This window comes from Dreissena polymorpha, chromosome 2 (genome assembly GCF_020536995.1).
Source record: "Dreissena polymorpha isolate Duluth1 chromosome 2, UMN_Dpol_1.0, whole genome shotgun sequence".
Taxonomy (NCBI): Eukaryota; Metazoa; Mollusca; class Bivalvia; order Myida; family Dreissenidae; genus Dreissena; species Dreissena polymorpha.
Genome location: NC_068356.1, coordinates 121,394,330 through 121,417,396, shown reverse-complemented (window position 1 = coordinate 121,417,396; position 23,067 = coordinate 121,394,330). Strand labels below are relative to the sequence as shown.

The following is a 23,067-nucleotide window of genomic DNA, read 5'->3' as shown; positions in this document are numbered from 1 at the left end:
ATAAAATGTGTAAATACTGTTTTCTGATCTTATTACACATGATTTTTCATTATATGATTCTTTATTATTTATTACAATATAAAGGTATATTTATATATGAGTTATATTCATTTTCAGAAAATGTATTTAATGTTTAATAAAACAGATAAGTTATAATTTAACACTTTCTTTCATATTTTAAATGAGAACTATATAAAAGGTTGTTAAAGCAACTATTTACTGAACTTTGTAATTTTAAAAGATGATGTCTGCTACGTAAATATATTATTATCTGTTAATGATTTTTTATTGCTCCTGTTATTGAAGAATGTTTTTAAAATGGTTCAGCAATGTCAGTTGAAGTAGAAATCAAGCTTTGATGGTGTCTTCAAGTACTAACACTCAAGTCTTAACAATAACATTTAGTCACATGGAAACATATTTTGTCAAGTGTGATACAGTTGAGGTGACTTTTCAGTCAAGTAATTGGTGTCCATTTGAAGAAAAAAAGCACTGAATGAATTGCAAATTTTTTAATACATGGCAAAAAAATAATGAATTAAAATAATAAAATAATTATTTTGTATGTATCCAGGGGTAGTTGTGTTGTTCTAAATTTATGTTCTCATTATTTGAAATAAGACAAAAAGCTGATGCAGCATCCCAACAACTATAAGTTTGACATACATAGGCTTTCTCTAAAAAAATATATTTTGGATTACAAAACTCGACTATTCAAGCTGCTTATGAAAGAAACGACACAACACATGGCTCCAGGATCAAGGATTTTATTCTCTAAATCGTGAAGAAACATCTCTTTGATGCTCTCTTCACAGTAGTCTGATGTGATTAAACAAATAAAAAAGTATAGATGTATGAGACTATATAACAATATAAATTGTATTTGTAAACTAAAAGAATAACAAAACATGAAAACAAAGTAATAAAATAATGTTGTCAAGGCTACATTACATAACAGCAGCATATTTCAAGTTAAAAAGTACAAACACTTCAAGACCATGCATTTCATTATTTGTTCACATACAATCAGTATGGCAATTCACTCGTGACAGGGATGGTAAAACAAGTCCTGCAGGGATGTTTGTTATTAAATGTTTGATTTTCAACATACCGGGTAGATGATAACACTGATATCTGTAACAAGTTTTACCTACAAACTAGGATAAATATCAACCTAACAGATGTAAAATTGTGCATAGAGAAGTGAAGTCAAAAATGAAAAACTAGAATGTTCATATATACTGGTCTGTTAGTTTAACTGGCATTTCAAGTATTGTTCCACTTGACCCAAGCCATCAATAAACAAGCTCTTGTTTGTTTAGTTTGATTTTTCGCTGTTGTCAATGGTATTTCAGTCACATCACAGCCGTCAATGAACTAACAAATACATTGCCGCGAATAGCAGAGTTACAAGTACTTAAAGCATTTACCTATGCCAGTAAATGACAATGTCCCTTCTTGAATCAGAGGAAGCGGTAGAACGGCCGTGGAATGGTTTTCATCACTAATTCCAACATGAGGCAAGTCCAGGGGTCAAACGCACGATCCTCAGTTTTGAAGTACAGCGCTCTACTAACTGAGATAACTGTCCCAGTATAAATAACAAGCTCTGATTCATGTTTGGTGCAAGAAGCACAATTCCAGTACTTAGCACTTCGATGGTTGTTCTTAATTGAACCATTCTGGAACCACATTCTAATTTATATAGAATAGCAAAAACTATTTTTTATTTGCAGTTTGGTGCAAAATAAACATAAGTACTTGAATGCCTTTATTTCAAACACTACGGCAATTCATTGAACTAGTTAAGACTTCCTAAATTAAATGCATTTAAATAATAAATGATGATAAAAAGGTCATGAACAAGCAAATTGTCACACAATCAGGAATAATTTGATATATTGACCAATATCAGTGCAAAGATTAACAACTTTATCAAGAACATCAGTCAAACATGTATGGAAGATATAAAAAAACATACATAAAAGCAAGTTGGTACAGCAATCTATCAGTTTATGTGTCTGCTGTGGATTTTTCTTTCTTAACTAAGAAGATTAAAATAACTTTGAAAGCATTTTTATCCAAAAAGAATTTTTGATCCGTAATGCTTTTGACCATCAACCTTTAATATACAAATACTTTCATGTGAAATCTTGAAAAAACAATATTGGTAATTGAATTTTTGCCATCCCAAAATCTTTCCATTTTATAAAATAAATCATTCAATTTTTTAATGTTGCTTGCACTTTAGGATTTTGATTGCAATACACATTTGACATAACTCATAGAACACTAAAGTACATAAACATAACTTTGTTAAAAAACAAGATTGTGTGTTGGACTCATAAATATATAACTGAGTTATACTGATATGCATCAGTTAGCAGCGTGAATGATTAAATGCAAGCTGATCTAGGAACCTCATTGTGGAAAAATAGGCCTTATGCCATTTGGGTCCAGTGCAATGACATTCATCTACATTCGTATACTCGGATGAGTAGTCATAATGCCCCTACCAAGACAACAAAACTTAGAGTGACAGGGGAGCTCCTGAACAGACTGAGCGAGTATGCAGGCTTGTCTGGAGGTACACTGGCCACAAATGACATAAGACCCATTGTCTTCATGATGCTGCTAATGTGTAATGTTTATAGTAAATATTTCAGCCAATTGCTACTTCAGATTCCTGTCTTCCAGTGATGGTTACCATATACCGGTAACACACGGAAAATACACTGGTCAATAAAACATAACATACAAACACATATCAACCTTTGCTGTAGCTTTTAAATTGGCATAATTTATGACTCACATTCGATGTCAAAGTACATATGCCATCATATTGAGTTACAAGCCCTTACAATAATGAATTAGCATTGCACATTAGATATAGTGAACAAGTGCAGTGTACTTAGGAATAATAGAAAAATGTGTTGAAATATATTATAAATACTAAATGCAAGGTCGAACATACCTTTGTAATATTCTACATACAACAGTAGGTATATATATATATATATATCTATATACAACAATATTTGTAAAAACTTAATTGTTTGTAAATTTGCTTCAACTAAATAATAACTTATGAAACATTTAAATTATCTTTCAACCTATTTTATAACCAAAATATGAACACCAGTCCTTTTAAACTATTATTATGACTAACAGCAATGTTTGCAAAGTCAGATTTTTTGTTGAACCAATGTGCATATGAAACAATGTTTTGTACAGTAGCATGATAGGTAGACATGCATTCTAAAACATCTTTTCACTGAAGATAAACTGTGCTTGAACCAACATTCAATAATTAAACAAGAATTATTAGAAACATTCCGTTGTAAAATGATTGGCATATGAATAAAAATGAACACAGGCTACTAATGACAAAAATACTTAACATTCTTAAGAGATTTGTTTAACATTCTTAAGAGGTTTGGTTTACAAATTGTATTTGCATGACTGAACAGGGAACAAAATAACTTATTCCTAATTGATGGCTAGAGATGATTTGTATACATTTATCAACAAGTTTGTACCACTTATAGATGACAAGTTTTGCAATATATTTTCTATATTTTAGTATACGCCCAATCACATTGTGGCATTTGGGCCACCTGTTCTGCTCAAGTTCTTGCCAATTATAGCTTGCCATAAAGTCGACAAGTTTTTCGCAGATATAATTTAATAAAACATTCATACAAGTTTTATATGCATCAATGTCTCCCAAACACATTGCGAACAAAACAAATTGCAAACTGCCATAGAACAAGAAAAGAATTCCACAGGGAAAGGTTACAACAAGGCATTTCTACATATTGGATTCATGACCCTGCATGGTTCCTCAAACTTGACTTCAACACATATATAAAAAATAAATTTTCAAGAATGGGCATGAATTTAAACAGACCTAAGACATAACAGAATGACATGTGCAAGGCTTACATGACAACAGAACAGTAAAGGAAAATAAAAAAGTTGCTTAAATTGGCTACAAATTTAATTAACTTAACAACTGGATATTTATCATTCATTTAAAAACAATGACACCATTTTAATTTGATAAAAGTCGATGGCTCCAATGTCCAAACTTGAGTTCTGTATTTAGTTCTGACTAATGTCCTGTTTTGTACTGTTTTTTCCTTAACCGGTTAACCAAGTTTTTGAGCCAACATAACCCACATTTAACCTTTTCCAAGATCTTATTGAAAGAAATGTTCTGACCAAGTTTCAAAAAGATTTGATGCAATGTTTATCACTGGAGAAGAACCATATTTCAAAATGTTAGCGTTTAGACAATAGACCATTTTCGTGTTGATTTGTTGAACAATGTAACATCTCATTTGTTCATTTGTTTTTTATTCAACTTGACCTAGTGAGCTTCTTTTTGACCCCACATTAGCCAGTTGTATATGTTGCTAAGTTTTGATTGGCCCAGTAACTCATGACCAAGAATGGACAAAAAGTAATCCCAAAAGCTGACCATGAGCATTTTGTGCTCTTGGATGCTCAAAAGATGACACCAAATTTACCCTTAAGAATGTTAACAATGTATTTCTATTTAAAAACGAGATGTGTTTGTCAGAAACACAATGCCCCCTACTGTGCCGCTTTGAAATAAATCTTTTTATCGATTATATCCCTTTAAAAAATATTACTTCCCTTGTGAAAATGATCTGTATCTGCCAAATGATATGAAATAGAAAGTATCTCCCTTTAAAGCTTGTTACTTCCCTTGGATTTTGTTTTCTGACCTTTGCCCTTGAAGGATGACCTTGACCTTTCATCACTCAAAATGCGCAGCTCCATGAGATACACATGCATGCCAAATATCAAGTTGCTATCTTCAATATTGCAAAAGTTATAGCCAATGTTAAAGTTTTCAGACGGAAGCACAGACTGACAGTTCAACTGCTCAATGCCACCCTTCCGGGGCATAAAAAGTCGCAACAAATTTTCTTTGACAACACATAGAAGTATAAGGCAAATTGATAGTTAGATCACAGATAGCGTAACAAAATAATTAAACACATTTCTTCAAACATTGCAAAAATGTGAACAAATCAGGTAAAAAAACAAATAAATACAATAACTTGATTAACCATGAATAAAACACACATCATATTCAACTGGAGTTTATAAGAAAACAAACAAAACATTTAATAAAAAACGTTTGATATGGTTTGTTCAAAACTGATGCAACATTCTTGTTTTTAATATAACCTTTTTGACATCCTAACAAAGTGAAATCTGTACTTACAAGAAAAATTCATCTATACCACAACTATAACCCCACAGCTACTATCATCAATAACCACTTAAGTTTAATATTTTACAAAACAAATGACATGTGTTAAAAGGACACACATGCCCCCACATTCCACTTTGGACCTTTAATCTCTAAGTGTGACCTACAACTTTGAGGCGGGAAGATGGGTAGTACACATGTGTCCTTTTTTTATCTGATTGTTAACATTTGTAACAAGTAATTTTAAAATTCATCAATATGTGGCAAAGTTATGGCTGTTTAATGGACAAATATGACCTTTGACTTCTAAAAGTAACCTTGACTTATGCAGTAGGGAGACAGGTGTCACAAGCAGTATGTTCTCTTTATTTGTTATTTTAAAATCCATAAATATATGCCATAGTAATGGATGAGACAGGATTTTTGAACATCAAGACACTCCCACAGACTGACAGTGTGACTGCTATATGCCACATCTGTTAAGGGAGCATAAAAAGCTCAGTATATATACACTATAGTGCTGAATCCTGTGTTCATATACAATCAAAGCAGTAATGGTAAATTTCATAAAGAAACGTGCCAAAAGCACTAAGGCGCACACCTGGTATCCAAATAAACTTCACTGTCCCTAGGCAATTTAAGTTCTCACTAAAGGAATATAGGGAAAACTACATCCCCACCTGACCAAAAGCATCCTTTGTTTTTTAACAAACAGTGCCATTTTCTACTTTGGCTCAGTTATCATTAGAAGAAACATTCTGATTAAGATTCAGGATAATAGTGCAAAAAATGTGACTTCTAGAGTGTTAACAAAGTTTCACTACAGCCATATAAAACAGACCTGCAATGTTTTTCAACAGAACCATAGACTAGAACCATTTTCAGCAAAGTTATCAATAGAATTAATGTTCTTGGCAAGTTAATGTTCTTGGCAAGTTTCATGATGATTGAGTAAAGATTGTGACCTCCTGAGTGTTCACAAGTTTTCATAATAGCCATATTAGGAAAAATAACAAGCACCCTGGCATCCGTGTTTTTTTAACGTACCAAAGCCATTTTCTAACTCAGCTGAGATATCATTAAAAAAATCTGAGCATGTTGTTTCATGAAGATTGGAAAAAAATTGACCTCTAGTTCACAAGGTTTTACTAAAGTCATATAAGGAAAACAGCCCAGCACTCTGGTCTTTTTCATATAACAGAATCATTCTCAAACTAATGAGATATTATAAGAACAACTCTTTAAAGCTTGGAAATAAAGAGTAACTTCTAAGTTCTAGAGTGTTCTTTAAGTTGACTTAGTAACCTAGTTTTGAACCCAAAGAGACACAACTTTGAACTCAGCTGAGATATCATTGGATGATAAATGTGCCTTTACTTGAGTGTTCACACGGTTAATGTTGTCAACAGGCAACAAATGACAGACAAAACGTGATCAAAAAAGCTCACCATAAGAATGTTATGCTCAGGTGTGCAAAAATAAGAAAACAACAAGAACAACATATACAAAACAGTGGACAGCAGATTCACTACATGTAGCACTAGAAGACCCGCCTAGAGTTCTCGTATGGGAAGATGGACCTGGAGTGGGTCCCGTAGACGCCGCAGATCTGACTCACATTGCTCAATCAGCTCTGTCAAGCGGTTGTATTCATTGATGTTGAAACCCTCTTTGATGGCGAGTTTGTGGAACTTGTTGACGAATTCCCTATCCCAGGCATCCACATAGTTGTACTCCTGAAATGGAAGGGGATTTAATACAACATTCTGTAGAAATTGACTTAATTATAAAATCAGTGGCAAAGGATCTACTTTATATCAAGCCTTCTGGAAAGGACTCAGACATTTTGTAGTGATATTCTGCAGTAAAAGACCCATATTATATGTAATGAAGGGCTTACACAAAGATACTTTAGCCAAGGATGGAGATTCTGTAGCACAAGATCCACATAATATGTAGAACAAGACTCACAGATTCTGTAGCAAAGAATTCAAATTCTGTTGTCAAAGAACCCATATTATATGTAGGATAGGACTCGGAGATTCTGTAGCAATATTAACAGTTGCAGCTTCCGTGGTCAAAGAACATACATTGTCATTATCTGTATGAAAGAACTCTGAGATTCTGTAGCAATTGATGCAGATTTTGTTGTCAAATAACCCATATTATCTTTAGAAAAGGACTCAAGAGATTCTGTAGCAAAGGGCTCGAAGATGTTTTAGCAAAATGTTACACAAATGTTGAAGTCAAGACTCACATATTTTGCAGCAAATAAATCAGAAAATCTGTAGCAAAGGACTAACATTCTGTAGCAAAGGACTCACAGATTCTGTAGCAAAGGACTCACAGATTCTGTAGCAAAGGACTCACAGATTCTGTAGCAAAGGACTAACAGATTCTGTAGCAAAGGACTCACAGATTCTGTAGCAAAGGACTCACAGATTCTGTAGCAAAGGACTCACAGATTCTGTAGCAAAGGACTCACAGATTCTGTAGCAAAGGACTCACAGATTCTGTAGCAAAGGACTCACAGATTCTGTAGCAAAGGACTCACAGATTCTGTAGCAAAGGACTAACAGATTCTGTAGCAAAGGACTCACAGATTCTGTAGCAAAGGACTCACAGATTCTGTAGCAAAGGACTCACAGATTCTGTAGCAAAGGACTCACAGATTCTGTAGCAAAGGACTTACAGATTCTGTAGCAAAGGACTTACAGATTCTGTAGCAAATATCTCACAGATATTCTAGAACATGACTCACATATTCAGTAGGAAAGGACTTGCAGAATCTGTACCAAAAGATTCAATAGAAAAAGAGTCACATATTCTGTATAAACAGTCACAGATTCTGTAGCAAAAGACTCAAAGATTCAGTAGAAAACACAGATTCAGTACCAAATAATTAATAGAACCTGTAGCGAAGGATTCAAAAGAAATTGACTAACAAATGTTGGAGTAAAGGACTCAAAAATGATGTAACACGTGAGATTTATTGTATCAAAGGGCTGACAGATACTATAGACTACAGCAAAAAGCTTATTAGCAGATTCTGCAGCAAAGTACTTACAAAACAAATTCAGTATCTATGGTTTGCTTATTTTCTCTGTTAGTTTTTTTGCAGTTTGAACAGTATTGCAGTCACATTGAGGTAGTCACTAAACCAACTCATTTTTTTCCTTGGTTAGCTGGTTACTATAGGAATAGACTAATAGATTCTGTAGCAAAGGAGTCTCCAATTCTGTTGCAAAACACTCATAAATTCTGTCCTAAATGACTCACATAATATGTAGCAAAGAACTCACATATTATGTAGCAGAGGAGTCAAACAATTGTGTAGAAAAAGGACAAATTCTGTAGCAAAGGACATAAAAGTATATCTAGTAAAGGACTCCCTTACAATTTTCTAGTAAGGGAATCACTGATTCCTTCTCAAAATAATTTTGACCTTGTGCAGTTACAGATACATCTGAGAATTAGCAAATACTTTCTATGACTTTTCAAGTACACAAACATTTAGATTCAAAACAGTTTGAAAAAAATGTTGAAAAACAGTACAAAGGAGAAATGTAATTTTTTTCATTACCTGTGCACAAACTGTGAAGTATGCATACATCCCCATGACTGCTGCATAAGTTGCGAAATATGTGACTGGCTCCATCACATCCCAGGAATATTCAAACCATGTAAGACGAGCAAAGAACCCAAACTGGAACCCCATCAAGGTTGAGCCTATGTACATCAGCTGCCTGTTTCTAGACTGTATTCTTTTCTCCATGTCAGTCTTTTTCTACAATGGTTGATTTAATATGAAGAGCACTAGTCCAAGTATCCAGCATTTAATCATAGGTATAACAAAGTAAACATCTTTATATGTAAAGGTGTCTCTTTAAGTCAAAACTGTTTTCCGATTAATCATTGTGGTTATATTTAATTTATAGGCTAAAAAATACACATTAACATGCATTTCTTTTTGCTATGAAATTTTTGACAGAGAGTCTTAATTGAAAATAAATTCCTTACTAAGAGGAACATATTTCAACAGTCTAGAGTTTAACTTTAATTTACAACACTGGTGTTCAATAAATGGAACAATTTCAGTTGTCCTCAGATTTATAAACAATTATATAACAAAAGTGACCTTAAAGTCATAACCTGGTCATACAGTCAAATAACAAAGCCTTATAGCCTTTTAACGAAATATTTATATTATTGCAATCAAGAATTTTTATGGTATTTGTAGCCTGATAAATTGTCAACATACCATATTGTATGGTTGTATCTGAAGGCAATTCCCATATGTTCAATACATTGTCATTGGTAAAGTTGATTAATCTTTTTGAGATTGAGAACTTGTACAGCTTCCACTCATCTATGGTTAATATACCACATTGTAAAGCTCAAGTGGAGATTATTTTTGAGATTGAGAACTTGTATAGCTTAGACTCATCTATGGTCAACATACCACAATGTAACACTTGATATGCTGGCAATACTCATAGCTAGCATTCTCATTGATCAAATTGAGATTTTTTTTAATACTAAAAACTTGTATAGCCTCAGGGCATGGAAAGTGATAAACACATCAATTTGAAATGCAATATGTGCAGGTGGTTCTCGTATGTAACACATATTTTATAGGCCAAAATTGAGATTATTATTCAGATTGAAAACTTGATGCACATACCGTGAGATAGGGCTGTATCTGCAGGCGGTATTCCTCTATTTGCTGTATAAGGTCCCTCTCCCGTTTCAGCTGGTATTCTTCTACATTCAGCTGAGAGTACAGCTTGGCAGTGAGACTCTTCACCTCTGTCAGACGCTCGAAAGTCTCACTGGGGAGGGTCACCTCTGTAAAGGATGAGTTTCATGTGTAAACTTATGTCTAGCTAGAGAGGCTCACCTCTGAATTGGATGAGCTACGTGTGCAAACTTGTGTCTAGCTAGAGAGGCTCACCTTTGAACAGGATGAGTTACTTGTGCCAATTTATGTCTAGCTAGAGAGACTCACCTCTGAATAGGATGAGCTACTTTTGCAAACTTATGTCTAGCTAGAGAGGCTTGTCTCTGAATAGGATGAGTTACATGTGAAAACTTATGTCTAGCTAAAGTGGGTCAACTCTGAATAGAATGAGTAACAGGAGGAAATTTATTTCTATCAAGAGATGCTCACCTATGAAAAGGATGAGTTACATGTGCAAACTTATGTCTAGCTAAAGTGGGTCACCTATGAATAGGATGAGTTACACGTGAAAACTTATCTCTTGCTAGAGTGGGTCACCTCTGCATTGAATGAGCAACATGTGCAAATTTATGTCTAGCTAGAGTGGGTCACCTCTGAATTGGATGAGTTACATGTGAAAACTTATGTCTAGCTAGAGTGGGTGACCTCTGCATTGAATGAGTAACATGTGCAAACTTATGTCTAGCTAAAGTGGGTCACCTCTGAATTGGATGAGTTACATGTGAAAACTTATGTCTAGCTAGAGGAAGTCACCTCTGAATAGGATGAGTAACATGTGGAAACTTATGTCTAGCTAGAACAAGATGTGTTTGTGAAACACAATGTCCCCCTATATGATGTTTGACATTGTAGGATGACCTTGACCTTGTGAAGGATGACCTTGACCTTTCACCACTCAAAATGTGCAGCTCCATGAGATACACATGCATGCCAAATATCAAGTTGCTATCTTCAATATTGCAAAAGTATTAGTAAAATAAGCGATTTGGGCCACATATATTTGACCTCTGACCTTGAAGGATGACCTTGACCTTTCACCACTCAAAATGAGCAGCTCCATGAGATGCACATGCATGCCAAATATCAAGTTGCTATCTTCAATATTGCAAAAGTATTCATAAAATGAGCGATTTTGGCCACATATAATTGACCTCTGACATTGAAGGATGACCTTGACCTTTCACCACTCAAGATGTGCAGCTCCATGAGATACACATGCATGCCAAATATCAAGTTGCTATCTTCAATATTGCAAAAGTATTCATAAAATGAGCGATTTTGGCCACATATATTTGACCTCTGACCTTGAAGGATGACCTTGACCTTGACCTTTCACCACTCAAAATGTGCAGCTTCATGAGATACACATGCATGCCAAATATGAAGTTGCTATCTTCAATATAGCAAAAGTTATTGCAAAATGTTAAAGTTGGCGCAAACAGACAGACCAACAGACAGACCAACAGACAGGGCAAAAACAATATGTCCCCCACTACTATAGTGGGGGACATAAAAAGTCACCTCTGAATAGGATCAGTAACATGAGGAAACTTATGTCTAGCTAGAGGAAGTCATCTCTGAATAGGATCAGTAACATGAGGAAACTTATGTCTAGCTAGAGGAAGTCACCTCTGAATAGGAAGAGTAACATGAGGAAACTTATGTCTAGCTAGGAAGTCACCTCTGAATAGGATCAGTAACATGAGGAAACTTATGTCTAGCTAGAGGAAGTCACCTCTGAATAGGATGAGTAACATTAGGAAACTTACGTCTAGCTAGAGAAAGTCGCCTCTGAATATGGCAACAAATGTATGTCTAGCTAGAGAGGCTCAACTCTGAATAGGATGAATTACATGTGCAAACTTATGTCTAACCGAGAGGGTCATCTATGAACAGGATGAGTTACAAGTGCAAACTTGTGTCTTGTTATGAACCTTATTGAAAGTATGAGGTTAAGACTTTAATTTTGGAATACAAACTGAGTATTTCAACAAATATGAAAAAGAAAACACTTACACGCTTTAAATTAACTTTTTGGAAATCAGAATGATGATTTAAGACATTTTGCCAAGGACAGACGCTATTATTGTGCTTACATGTCATGAATCTTGGGTGAAAGTCGCATAACAGACTTAAATTTGTGAATTAGGTTTGAAAAACATGTCAGACTCAAATGAATGAATCTTGAAGCAAAAATATTGTTTCAGACATATTTCATTTCTGGTAAAAACCCTAGTTTCAAATCCATTTTATGAATTTGAGGTTCGAACTTTATGTGAGGGCTAGTTAACAAATGTAAACCTGTTGTTGGCCCAAATTTCATGATTAAGAGTTTTAAACAATCGGTTGGCCCCTATATCAAGATATTCAGGGGAAACCTGTGGTTGGCTCCGTTTTTATATCTGAGGTGAAAACAATGGTTTGGCCCCTATATTAAGAATCAGTGTAAGCCTGAGGTTGACTTCTATTTTATATAAGAGTGGTAAATCATGGTTTAGCCCCTGTATCAATAATTGGATGTGCAAGTCTTGTGTTGGCACTTATTTCATACATTAGAGTTTCGTACCTGGTTCTGGTGGTGAGATGTTGAATGTATCCTCATTGATTGTCAGGGTGAATGGCGACCTCAGCAGTATATCTATGGTGGTGGAACCAGCTACCTTCACCTCATCTGGAAACAAAACATAACAAATTATGGAAATCAGTGATACAGTGAAACAACAAAAAACACAGTACAGAAATCAGTGCTACAGATAAGCCCTTGTATCAGGGGTTAATGTACATATACGTTGAAACATTGTGGTGAAAAAGTATACTTTGCATACATATACTTTTTCTAGAACTTCTGGAGGATAATGATGGCTTGATGAGAAAGATACAGTATAGCATTATAATAATTATTTAGACAAAATATTGACATGCAAATATCATTGAAATATGTAATAAGATGTCTAAACATTTAACTGCTCCTAACAACTGCACATCAAGATACGCAGACCTCTCAAAACCTCTACCTTTCTCAATCTTGCATTATATGCATAATTCAGAATTTTGTGATATGATATGTCAGCATTTTTGACATATTATTTGATTACATGTTTTATTCAATTTTCTCTGTATACCTACCAAATTTCTGTGCGCAATTTAGGAAACCATGACAATAATGATAAACAATTTTCTTCAATTACTAAATACACCAGATCACACCAGCTTGTCAGACAAACCCTGGAGAGGAATGTTAGACAAACAAGAGATAGGCAGCCATGCATTTAATAGAATCCAACTGAAAATCTGGAATAAACCTGTCAAATACACAGAAGAAGCAGCATGTGAGAAGTTTATAATATAAGTATTCGTTCGTTTGTTAGTTACGCAATCTACACAAACAGTTATTCAATCCTTGGTAATTAGTGATTTATTGAAATGTGTTATGTTCAGAACTGTTTACCTAATATCTGGGCATTGGTTCTTGAATACTGCATATGGTACATTACATATGGGAAAAATCCACGCATGGCATTAGAAAAATATAGTTACGGCTTAAGTAAAACAAGCAAATTTGTTGAATTGATATCCCCGGCCATTACACTTCTGGACACAAAAGTTTTCTGGACGGATGGACAACGCCAACGTGCATCATCCTCTTATCCATATATACATGTATATGTATACTCATATCAAGTTTCAATGAAATCCGTCAAAGCACTTCCAAGATATGGCTCCGGACACACAAAAAAGCATTTTTTCAAGATACAAAGGGCCATAACCCCGTCATTATCCGATGAAGTACAATGCCATTTGGCATGCATCATCCTCTTATTAATATATATACTCATACCAACTTTCAATGAAATCAGCCAAAGCACTTCCAAGATATGGCTCCAGACACAAAAGTGCCGGCCGGACGGACAGAAGGACGGACGGACAACGCCAAAACAAAATCCCTCCGCCTATGGCGAGGGACAAAAAGGTTTTTAGTGACCCTAAATGCAAACAAGAGGGCCTGAAAGGTCCAAAGTCGCTCACCTGAGATTACAAGATATTATTGGGACAAATCTCCTGACCAAGTTTCATGAAGATCGGAAAATTAATGTGGCCTCTAGAGTGTTAACAAGGTTTTACTATAGCCATATAAGGAAAAATGTCCCACCCCCTGGTGGCCATGTTTTTCAACCAACCAGCATCATTTTCAAACTCATCCAAGATATTATTTGGATGAATCTTCTAACCAAGTTTCATAAAGATCCGACAATAAATGTGGCCTCCAGAGAGTTTACAAGATTTTACTATAGCCATATAAAGCCATAAGGAAAAATGCCCCGCCCCTTGGCATCCATGTTTTTCAAGCAAACGATACCATTTTCAAACTCATCCAAGATACTATTGAAACCAATCTTCTGACCAAATTTCATGAAGATTAGACAATAAATGTGGCCTCTAGAGTTTGAACAAGGCTTTACTAGAGACATATAAGGAAAAATGCCCCACCCCCTGGTGGCCATGTTTTTCAACCAACGGGCATCATTTTCGAACTCGTCCAAGATATTATTGGGATGAATCTTCTGACCAAGTTTCATGAAGATCGGACAATAAATATGGCCTCTAGAGAGTTAACAAGATTTTACAATAGCCATATATAGCCATATAAGGAAAAATTCTCCGCCCCTTGGAAGCCATGTTTTTCAAGCAAACGTTACCATATTCAAATTCATCCAAGAAATCATTTAGACCAATCTTCTGACCAAATTTCATGAAGATTGGACAATAAATGTGGCCTCTAGAGTGTAAACAAGGTTTTACTATAGCCATATAAGGAAAAATGCCCCGCCCCCTGGCAGCCATGTTTTTCAACCAACCAGCATCATTTTCGAACTCTTCCAAGATATTATTGGGCTGAATCTTCTGACCAAGTTTCATGAAGATCGGACAATAAATGTTGCCTCTAGAGAGTTAGCAAGATTTTACTATAGCCATTTATAGCCATATAAGGAAAAATGCCCCGCCCCTTGGCAGCCATGTTTTTCAAGCAAACGTTACCATTTTCAAACTCATCCAAGATATCATTGAGACCAATCTTCTGACCAAATTTCATGAAGATCGGAAAATAAATTTGGCCTCTAGAGTGTTAACAAGGTTTTACTATAGCCATATAAGGAAAAATGCCCCGCCCCATGGCGGCCATGTTTTTCAACCAACTGGCATCACTTTGGGACTCGTCCAAGATATCATTGGGATAAATCTTCTGACCAAGTTTCATGAAGATCGAACAATAAATGTGGCCTCTAGAGTTTACAAGATTTTACTATAGCCATATATAGCCATATAAGGAAAAATGCCCCGCCCCCTGGCAGCCATGTTTTTCTAGCAAACGTTACCATTTTCAAACTCATCCAAGATATCATTGAGACTAATCTCCTGACCAAATTTCATGAAGATTGGACAATGAATGTGGCGTCTAGAGAGTGAACAAGATTTTACTATAGCCATATATAGCCATATAAGAAAAAATGCCCAGCCCCTTGGCAGCCATGTTTTTCAAGCAAACTCAAGCAAACGTTACCATTTTCGAACTCGTCAAGGATATCATTGAGACCAATCTTCTGACCAAATTTCATGAAGATTGGACAATAAATGTGGCCTCTAGAGAGTGAACAAGGCAAATGTTGACGTCGCACAACGCACAACGGACAAAAGGCGATCACAAAAGCTCACCATGAGCACGTTGTGCTCAGGTGAGCTAAAAAGAAATAAATTGGAAGGTTATTAGACTGCTATGTTATTAGTAAATGCATGAGTAACACAAATACATGTATATGTTATTGAACTAGCAACTCCTGTTATATATGAAACTTTCAAAATGTGTTCACTTTATTTTTTGTGTTATTTGCATATTTGATGCATATTGTATTTTAAATTGATTGTGTAATAAAACTAAACTCTTGGGGAAAAATCAAATGGTGTAAATCATGTCAATTGTTAATAAACAAGCAAATTTTACATGAAAAGTTTTTTATGTGGTTTGAACATTGCAATCATGGGTGAACTGCAGTTTCTTTTAAAGATGAAACCTTTTTGCTAGGAATCACTAACCTATGTATTAAACATAAAGATGTATGACAGAAAAGCACAAAAAAAGGAAGAATTTCCACTTTTAGTGAGTACTTCAGTGCATGTAATTTATGTACCGGTATACATAAATAAATAAAATCATTGAAACAGGAAAAAATGATTTAAACCAACTCAGATACAATCTGTGACCCCCCCCCCCCCCCCCCAAAGAGTTCACATAGCATCATTTATGTGCACTGATCCCACCAATTGTGTCATTCACTGCACAGAAACAAATAATATGCTGTGCCACAGAACAGCAAAACATAGATTCCCTAACAAAATTGTCATTATTGAAGGCTTTACTTTTAAGTATGTTTGTGCTTATCACAGAGGAAACAATTTAAGAGGATGTTCTCTGCTAAGCTGACCATGAATGTTCAGGGTTGGAGTACATTCCTACAGAATATGTGTATTTCTCGCATGAAAATGATACCCAAAACATATTTTTATGCTCATCATTTCATGCAGCATAAGATTTAATTTGTCCAAGTGACATATTGATGACTTATGTTTGACAAACTGTACAAGACATGTATTGTATGATGTTACAGCTGTGTACCCCGAATAATAAAGCTTTTATGAGTTTTTATGTTTAACCCTTCCCGCTCAGAAGCGCATTTTCAGCTGTTTGCAGTCCCTCAGAAAATCAAATTAAAGTAAATACTTTTCTTAATAGATTCAAATTTTAAAGGATTAATTTCCAACCCTAAGATACTGATAAACAGCAAACAGCATAAAACCTAACCCCCTGTTTACACATAGACGCAGCTTCTACTACGATCAAATCGTGGCCGAAAATGTGGCCGATCGTGACAAATCGCAGGAGAAACGTACTGGAGTCTTTATAAGCGCAGTATGATCGCGTTAGAGTCTTCATGATCGGAAAGCTCTATGCTCTCGACACCCTTATTTTGAACATGCTCAAAACAAATGTAGCGGGATCGTGGCCAACAATACTTGGTGTATATATATATAGGGGCGTCGTAGTACAGTCGAAATGAAGACCATAATTTTCCAAATTGCTCGATTTATACTCCGATCGGCCCCGATTAAACCGTTTTCAAATCGTGGCTTCAGATCGGGATGATCTTTGTAAAGTCACAGCCCTGTGAGAACTGGGGGTTAACAACCCGAGAGTTACATGCAGGCAGTTCTGGTTTTATGCTGAGTTGCATGTATCTATTTTCACTTTGCCTCCCGGTGGAAAAGAGTTAACAGTTCATTTTTTTTTTTAAACTGTCATTTGTTCTGGATACGTACCAAAAGTCTTACTTCACCTATATTTTGTGACAATTGTTTGAATAGGTCAAGAATCCATGAGGAAAACCATAAGAATGTCATACCTCCTTCCATTTTCTTCACCTAAGCCTTGTTTGCTGTTAGGCATTAAAATAAACATTAGGATTCCAAGTAGATTTTTCATTTTTTAACAGTACAAAATTTGACATGAAAAGCAAAAAACATCAACATTTTGACAAAACTACCATAATTACTCTAAGTTTTCGAACACATTAAGTTTTTGGACACCCTCTTAATTATTTTTCGTGACTCTTTATTTTCGGACATAATTAATGTCTCTTAATTTTCAGAAAGTATATTTTGTCGCCCTATTTTACAAACTTAGGCCCTGTTTTCGTTTATCTTGTGACACTTCGATCATGGATTTTATAACCAGATTAAGGTCATAAAACCTGGCAGATGCATGCCTGGGGAAAATTGACCATTACATTCGCGCAATTTGGTAAATAACCGTGTATACCAGTATAAAATAATGGATTCACCAACAGCATTTGAAACAGTGTTTTTCAATGAAGGAAGCAGAATGTTTTCTGTTCTATATCATTTCAGGCAAGAGTTAGCTAAGCTGTGAAGTTGTATTAATTTATTTTTAAGCAGAAAAAAGAAGAGTTTATCACAAGCAAATTATTGTGCATTTATTAATTGCATTTATTTCAATATAAGTATAATTTTTGGACACCTTAATATTTATCTCTTAATTTTTGGAAAACTGTAATTTTTTTATATTTTTCGTATCTAAATTTTCCGACACCAACAAAAATAATTAATTAAATTGTCCGAAAACTTGGAGTAATTTTGGTAATTCCAATCTATGTCTTTAAAACATTCATAACCATGGCAATTTCTTCCACACATCCTGGTGATTTAATAAAATAGGAATACCAGGCTCCACCCATAATTGATTCCTGATTGATGGTGTTAGTACTCTACATGGAGCCAAAATCTGCTCTCTTCCACAGAATTTTACTTTCAATACAGATCATTCAATCAGATATTCATGTAAGAGTGAGATATCCTCTGCAATCATACATATTACCAGCTGCTACCATAAATAGACACAAATCACTTTAATGATGACAAAGAACTGACAGAATATAATAATAACTTCTATATATCAAAGGTTAAAATAAACCCATAAGAATACTGAAGCCATTAAAATCTGAACATCCCCTAAATGAGATCTACCTACTAATTTTAATTTGAAACTGGTTTCAAGATAAGCTTCAGACAAAATTTAATTACAACAAGAGATGTGTTTTTCAGAAACACAATGCCCCCTACTGCGCCGCTTTGAAGCCATATATTTGACCTTTAACCTTGAAGGATGACCTTGACCTTTCACTACTCAAAATGTGCAGCTCCACGAGATACACATGCATGCCAAATATCAAGTTGCTATCTTCAATATTGCAAAAGTTATTGCAAAAGTTTAGCCAAGATTAAAGTTTGTGACAGCACATACAATGACAGACAGACAGGCCAAAAACAATATATCCCCGATCATTCGATCCGGGGGCATAACAATGAATAAAATGCAATAGTTCATAGGAATTGACTAATTATTGCACTCTTTCTTTATTTTGTGCTGATAAACCTTTGCAGAAAGTATGTTACTGTTCATATGAAAACTGGTTGAATTATAGAATGTAGAACAAAATACTGACAGAGTAGATGGACTCTTTGGAAACAATATGCATCCTTTAGGAGGCTCAAAAATATGCATTTGATGTTGAAACATTATGTTACAAAATGTGAATTTCAAAACAGATCTATGGCACCTACAGCAAAAGACATTAACCTATCCATTCTTCCCTACATCAACCTTGATTAACACCAAAACAGGAATAAAGACAGCAATTCAGCAACAGACTGGGTTATGACAGTTTTAAGGGCTATTTCAGAAACAAAGCTAAGGGATTAAGCAAGACGCTTTCAAGACACCATCTAGATCTGAATTGATTAAATAAGCATGGCTGGCAGTATTCAGATTATGAATGTATGTGAACAATAAATACCACATTTTTCTCCTACTTAAGGTATTTAAAAACTAAATATCAATATTAAATTTATGAACATTTTATATACCCATCTGCCACAAAAACCTAACAAACACAGTTACTAATTTGAGTTAAGAGAGCCTCATTGCATTAGTATATGGGAATGTCGAATCAAAGGGAAGTGTTATTTTGTATACTAGACACACATGTTTTTTGTTCAGCAAGAGCTCATTTAAACCACATTTAAATTGTATTCATTTCTTATATAAAATAGGCATCATGCAAATATAAATGCATTATATATGGTATTGTATAGCACCAAAAAACATCACAGTTTCATTCAGCAATCCTGATACCACATGGCCTAACAGATGGATGTTTTGATGACACAGTTTTATGATCAATACATAGAATACTTAACAGAGCCCATGACGCCTAACTCATCTGACAAGCTGACAGTAATAAAAACACCATTATGAAATTAACATGTCATTGATTTTGAAACAGCTTTTGTTATGTGGCCTCTAGAGTGTTAACAAGCTTTTACTATAGCCATACATGTATATAGCCATATAAGGAAAAATGCCCCGCCCCTTGGCAGCCATGTTTTTCAAGCAAACGTAACCATTTTCGAACTCATCCAAGATATCATTGAGACCAATCTTCTTAACATATTTCATGAAGATTGGACAATAAATGTGGCCTCTAGAGTGTTCACAAGGTTTTACTATAGCCATATATAGCCATATTACGAAAAATGCCCCGTCCCTTGGCAGCCATGTTTTTCAAGCAAACGTAACCATTTTCGAACTCATCCCAGATATCACACAGACCAATCTTCTGACCAAATTTCATGAAGATTGGACAATAAATGTGGCCTCTAGAGTGTTAACAAGGTTTTACTAAAGCCATATAAGGAAAACTGCCCCTCCCCCTGGCAGCCATGTTTTTTCACTGATCTGGACCATTTTCGAAATCGTCCGAGATATCAATGAAACCAATGTTTTGACCAAGTTTCATGATTATTTGGCAAAAATTGTGACTCCTTTAGTGTTCACAAGTTTTCTCTATAGCCATATAAGGAATACTGCCCCGCCCCCTGGCGGCCATGTTTTTCAACGGACCAGAACCATTTTTGAACTCAATCAACATATCATTAAGACAAACATTTTGACAAAATAACATGTAGATTGGGCATCAAATGAGACTTTTACAGTGTTCACAAGGTTTTTCTTATTTTTGACCTTGTGACCTAGTTTTTGACCCAGCATGACCCAGTTTCGAACTCAGTCGCGGTATCAATGGGACAAATGTTCTGACCAAATTTCATAAAGATCAGACAATAAATGTGGCCTCTAGAGTGTTCACAAGGCAAAATGTTGGCGACGCACGACGGAAAAAAGGCGATAACATAAGCTCACCATGAGCACGTTGTGCCAAGGTGAGCTAAAATTAGAACAATTATATACCATTATGAGAATTATTCATTCCTTGGAAAAATCAAATTCTCACAGATTAACACAAGACTGGTTGGGTGTTCCACCCTGCCCCCTTTCAGCAGCACACTGTAACATGTAAACTTTCTCTTTCCAGCAACCTTTACAGTTATCAAAATTAAGAAAGGCAAGTACATGTAGGATTGCTAATTATAAGTATTTCTGCAGCTTTTGTTGTTTTCAGTAGGCTTTTAACAGAAATATAATTAACACTGAAGACTGGAATAGATTATCCTTAACATTGGCTCCCCACACCAAACTAAGTTCAAACCTCTTTATATTTCCTAAGTTAATGAAGGTAAAACCCAAGAAATAATCATATTGGATCAAATGAAGCTTTGCAGAACTTCAAAAAGGTACAGACATTTTCTGAAATATAGCTCATGATGATTGAATGCAAAAACTCTATGCTGATACCCAGTTACCTTGCTGAATAATAACTGCAAGGTTTCCACAAACTGATTGGTGACTGTTGAATAATGTCTAGTCTTCTATGATTTGTATTTCATGCCTTGAGTTTTTAATGCAATTCTGTCCATATATTTCATGCCTAGCTTTTTAATGCAGTTCTTTAAAGCTCTGGTTTTTCACATGTATCTCAGACAATAACAAGCAAATTCGTTGAATTGATATCCCCCGCCAATATGCTTCTGGACATAAAAGTGTTATATTTGACACTCAGCTAGATAATGGAGAACAATTGTGGACAGTTATTACAGAATCCCTTGATGCATAGTAAAGGAATTACTAAATAATGAATAATTCATCAAATTTGTGACCTTTGACCTCAATGTGTGACCTTGACCTTAGCCCCTAGGACTATGGGTGTTGAATGTGAAGCACCCCCAGATGATTGAGAACAACTATTGCAAGTATCATGGCGCTGTCTCATGTGTTAATGGAGATAAAGCTCTAAGCTTATATTTAAAAGCATTTTCTCAAGATACAAAGGGCCATAACTCCATTATTAACAGATGGTGTCCAATGCCATTTGGCATGCATCATCGTCTTATCCATATAAATACTCATACCAAGTTTTAATGAAATCCGCTGAAGCACTTCCAAGATATGGCTCCGGACACAAAAAAGCATTTTTTCAAGTTACAAAGGGCCCTAACTCGGTTAATAAAAGTTGGTGTACAATGCCATTTGGCATGCATTATCCTCTTATCCATATATATACTCATACCAAGTTTCAATGAAATCCACCAAAGCACTTCCAAGATATGGCTCCGGACACAAAAGTGCCGGCCGGACGGACGGAAAGACGGACGGACAGACAACACCAAAACATTATCCCTCCGCCTATGGAGGGGAATAATTAAAAAGACTATCCCACTGAATGACTAGATATGCATTATGTACACTTTTATGTATGATAAGTAACATAATTACTCAGAAAAAAAAACAATGAGAACAACTCTAGATTTAATTGGAAAATAATTTAACAAGAGGTGCCTAGGGCACCTATGATACTCACTTGTATTCATTTTATTCAATGTCTCATCGAGACAAAAGTTGTTTCACTTTATTTATATCTTACCATGTTTTATATTGTTCAGACAGAAAATGCTAGGGTTCTTACAGTTTTTCATTTACATGTACTACATCCAAGATTTTGACCACAATATCGAACTTGTTAGAATATCAGATAAAATACAAAAATTGAACAGACAAAATTTGAATATCAGATAAAATACAACAAGAGTTCCGCGGTCGGAGATGACCGCATTGAAGCCGGATTTTTGATTTAAATGACAGGAAAGTACCTTTCGTGTTTTTGTCAATGCAATACTTAAATTACTGAAATATTGTTCAAAGGTCAAAATGAAATGTAAGTACTTTTCAAGGCATGAGCAAACCTTGTGTTATGTTTAGAATGCATGCATATACATGAACAACAATAACATTTAAGGTCACAGTGACCTTGACCTTCAAATGAATGACATTGAAATGAGCAGTGGTGATCTTCTAGTACTGGCCAACCTTTATGTCAAGTTTGAAGACTCTAGGTACAAGCATACCAAAGTTATAACATGGAATAAGAACTTTAACATTTTTACCTACCAAAGTTATAAGAACTTTAACATTTTTACATTCAAGGTCACAGTGACCTTGACCTTAGAATGAATGACCTTGAAATGACCAGTGGTCATCTAAGTGTGCTTGCAAACC

The 23,067-nt window shown here is 35.1% G+C and overlaps 1 protein-coding gene across 1 annotated transcript in view; it reads right to left on the bottom strand.

Moving 5' to 3' along the window:
* Window positions 1-751: 751 nt before the first annotated feature.
* LOC127868784 (calcium uniporter protein, mitochondrial-like) overlaps window positions 752-23,067 on the bottom strand; it is a 64,495-nt gene continuing 42,179 nt past the window's right edge. The window contains exons 4-7 of the mRNA XM_052410859.1: window positions 12,556-12,660; window positions 9,933-10,096; window positions 8,832-9,035; window positions 752-6,984 (exon numbers count right to left, since the gene is read on the bottom strand). Of these exons, the coding sequence (XP_052266819.1) occupies window positions 6,802-6,984; window positions 8,832-9,035; window positions 9,933-10,096; window positions 12,556-12,660 (656 nt within the window). The 3' untranslated portion in view covers window positions 752-6,801. The remainder of the gene's footprint in view (window positions 6,985-8,831; window positions 9,036-9,932; window positions 10,097-12,555; window positions 12,661-23,067) is intronic.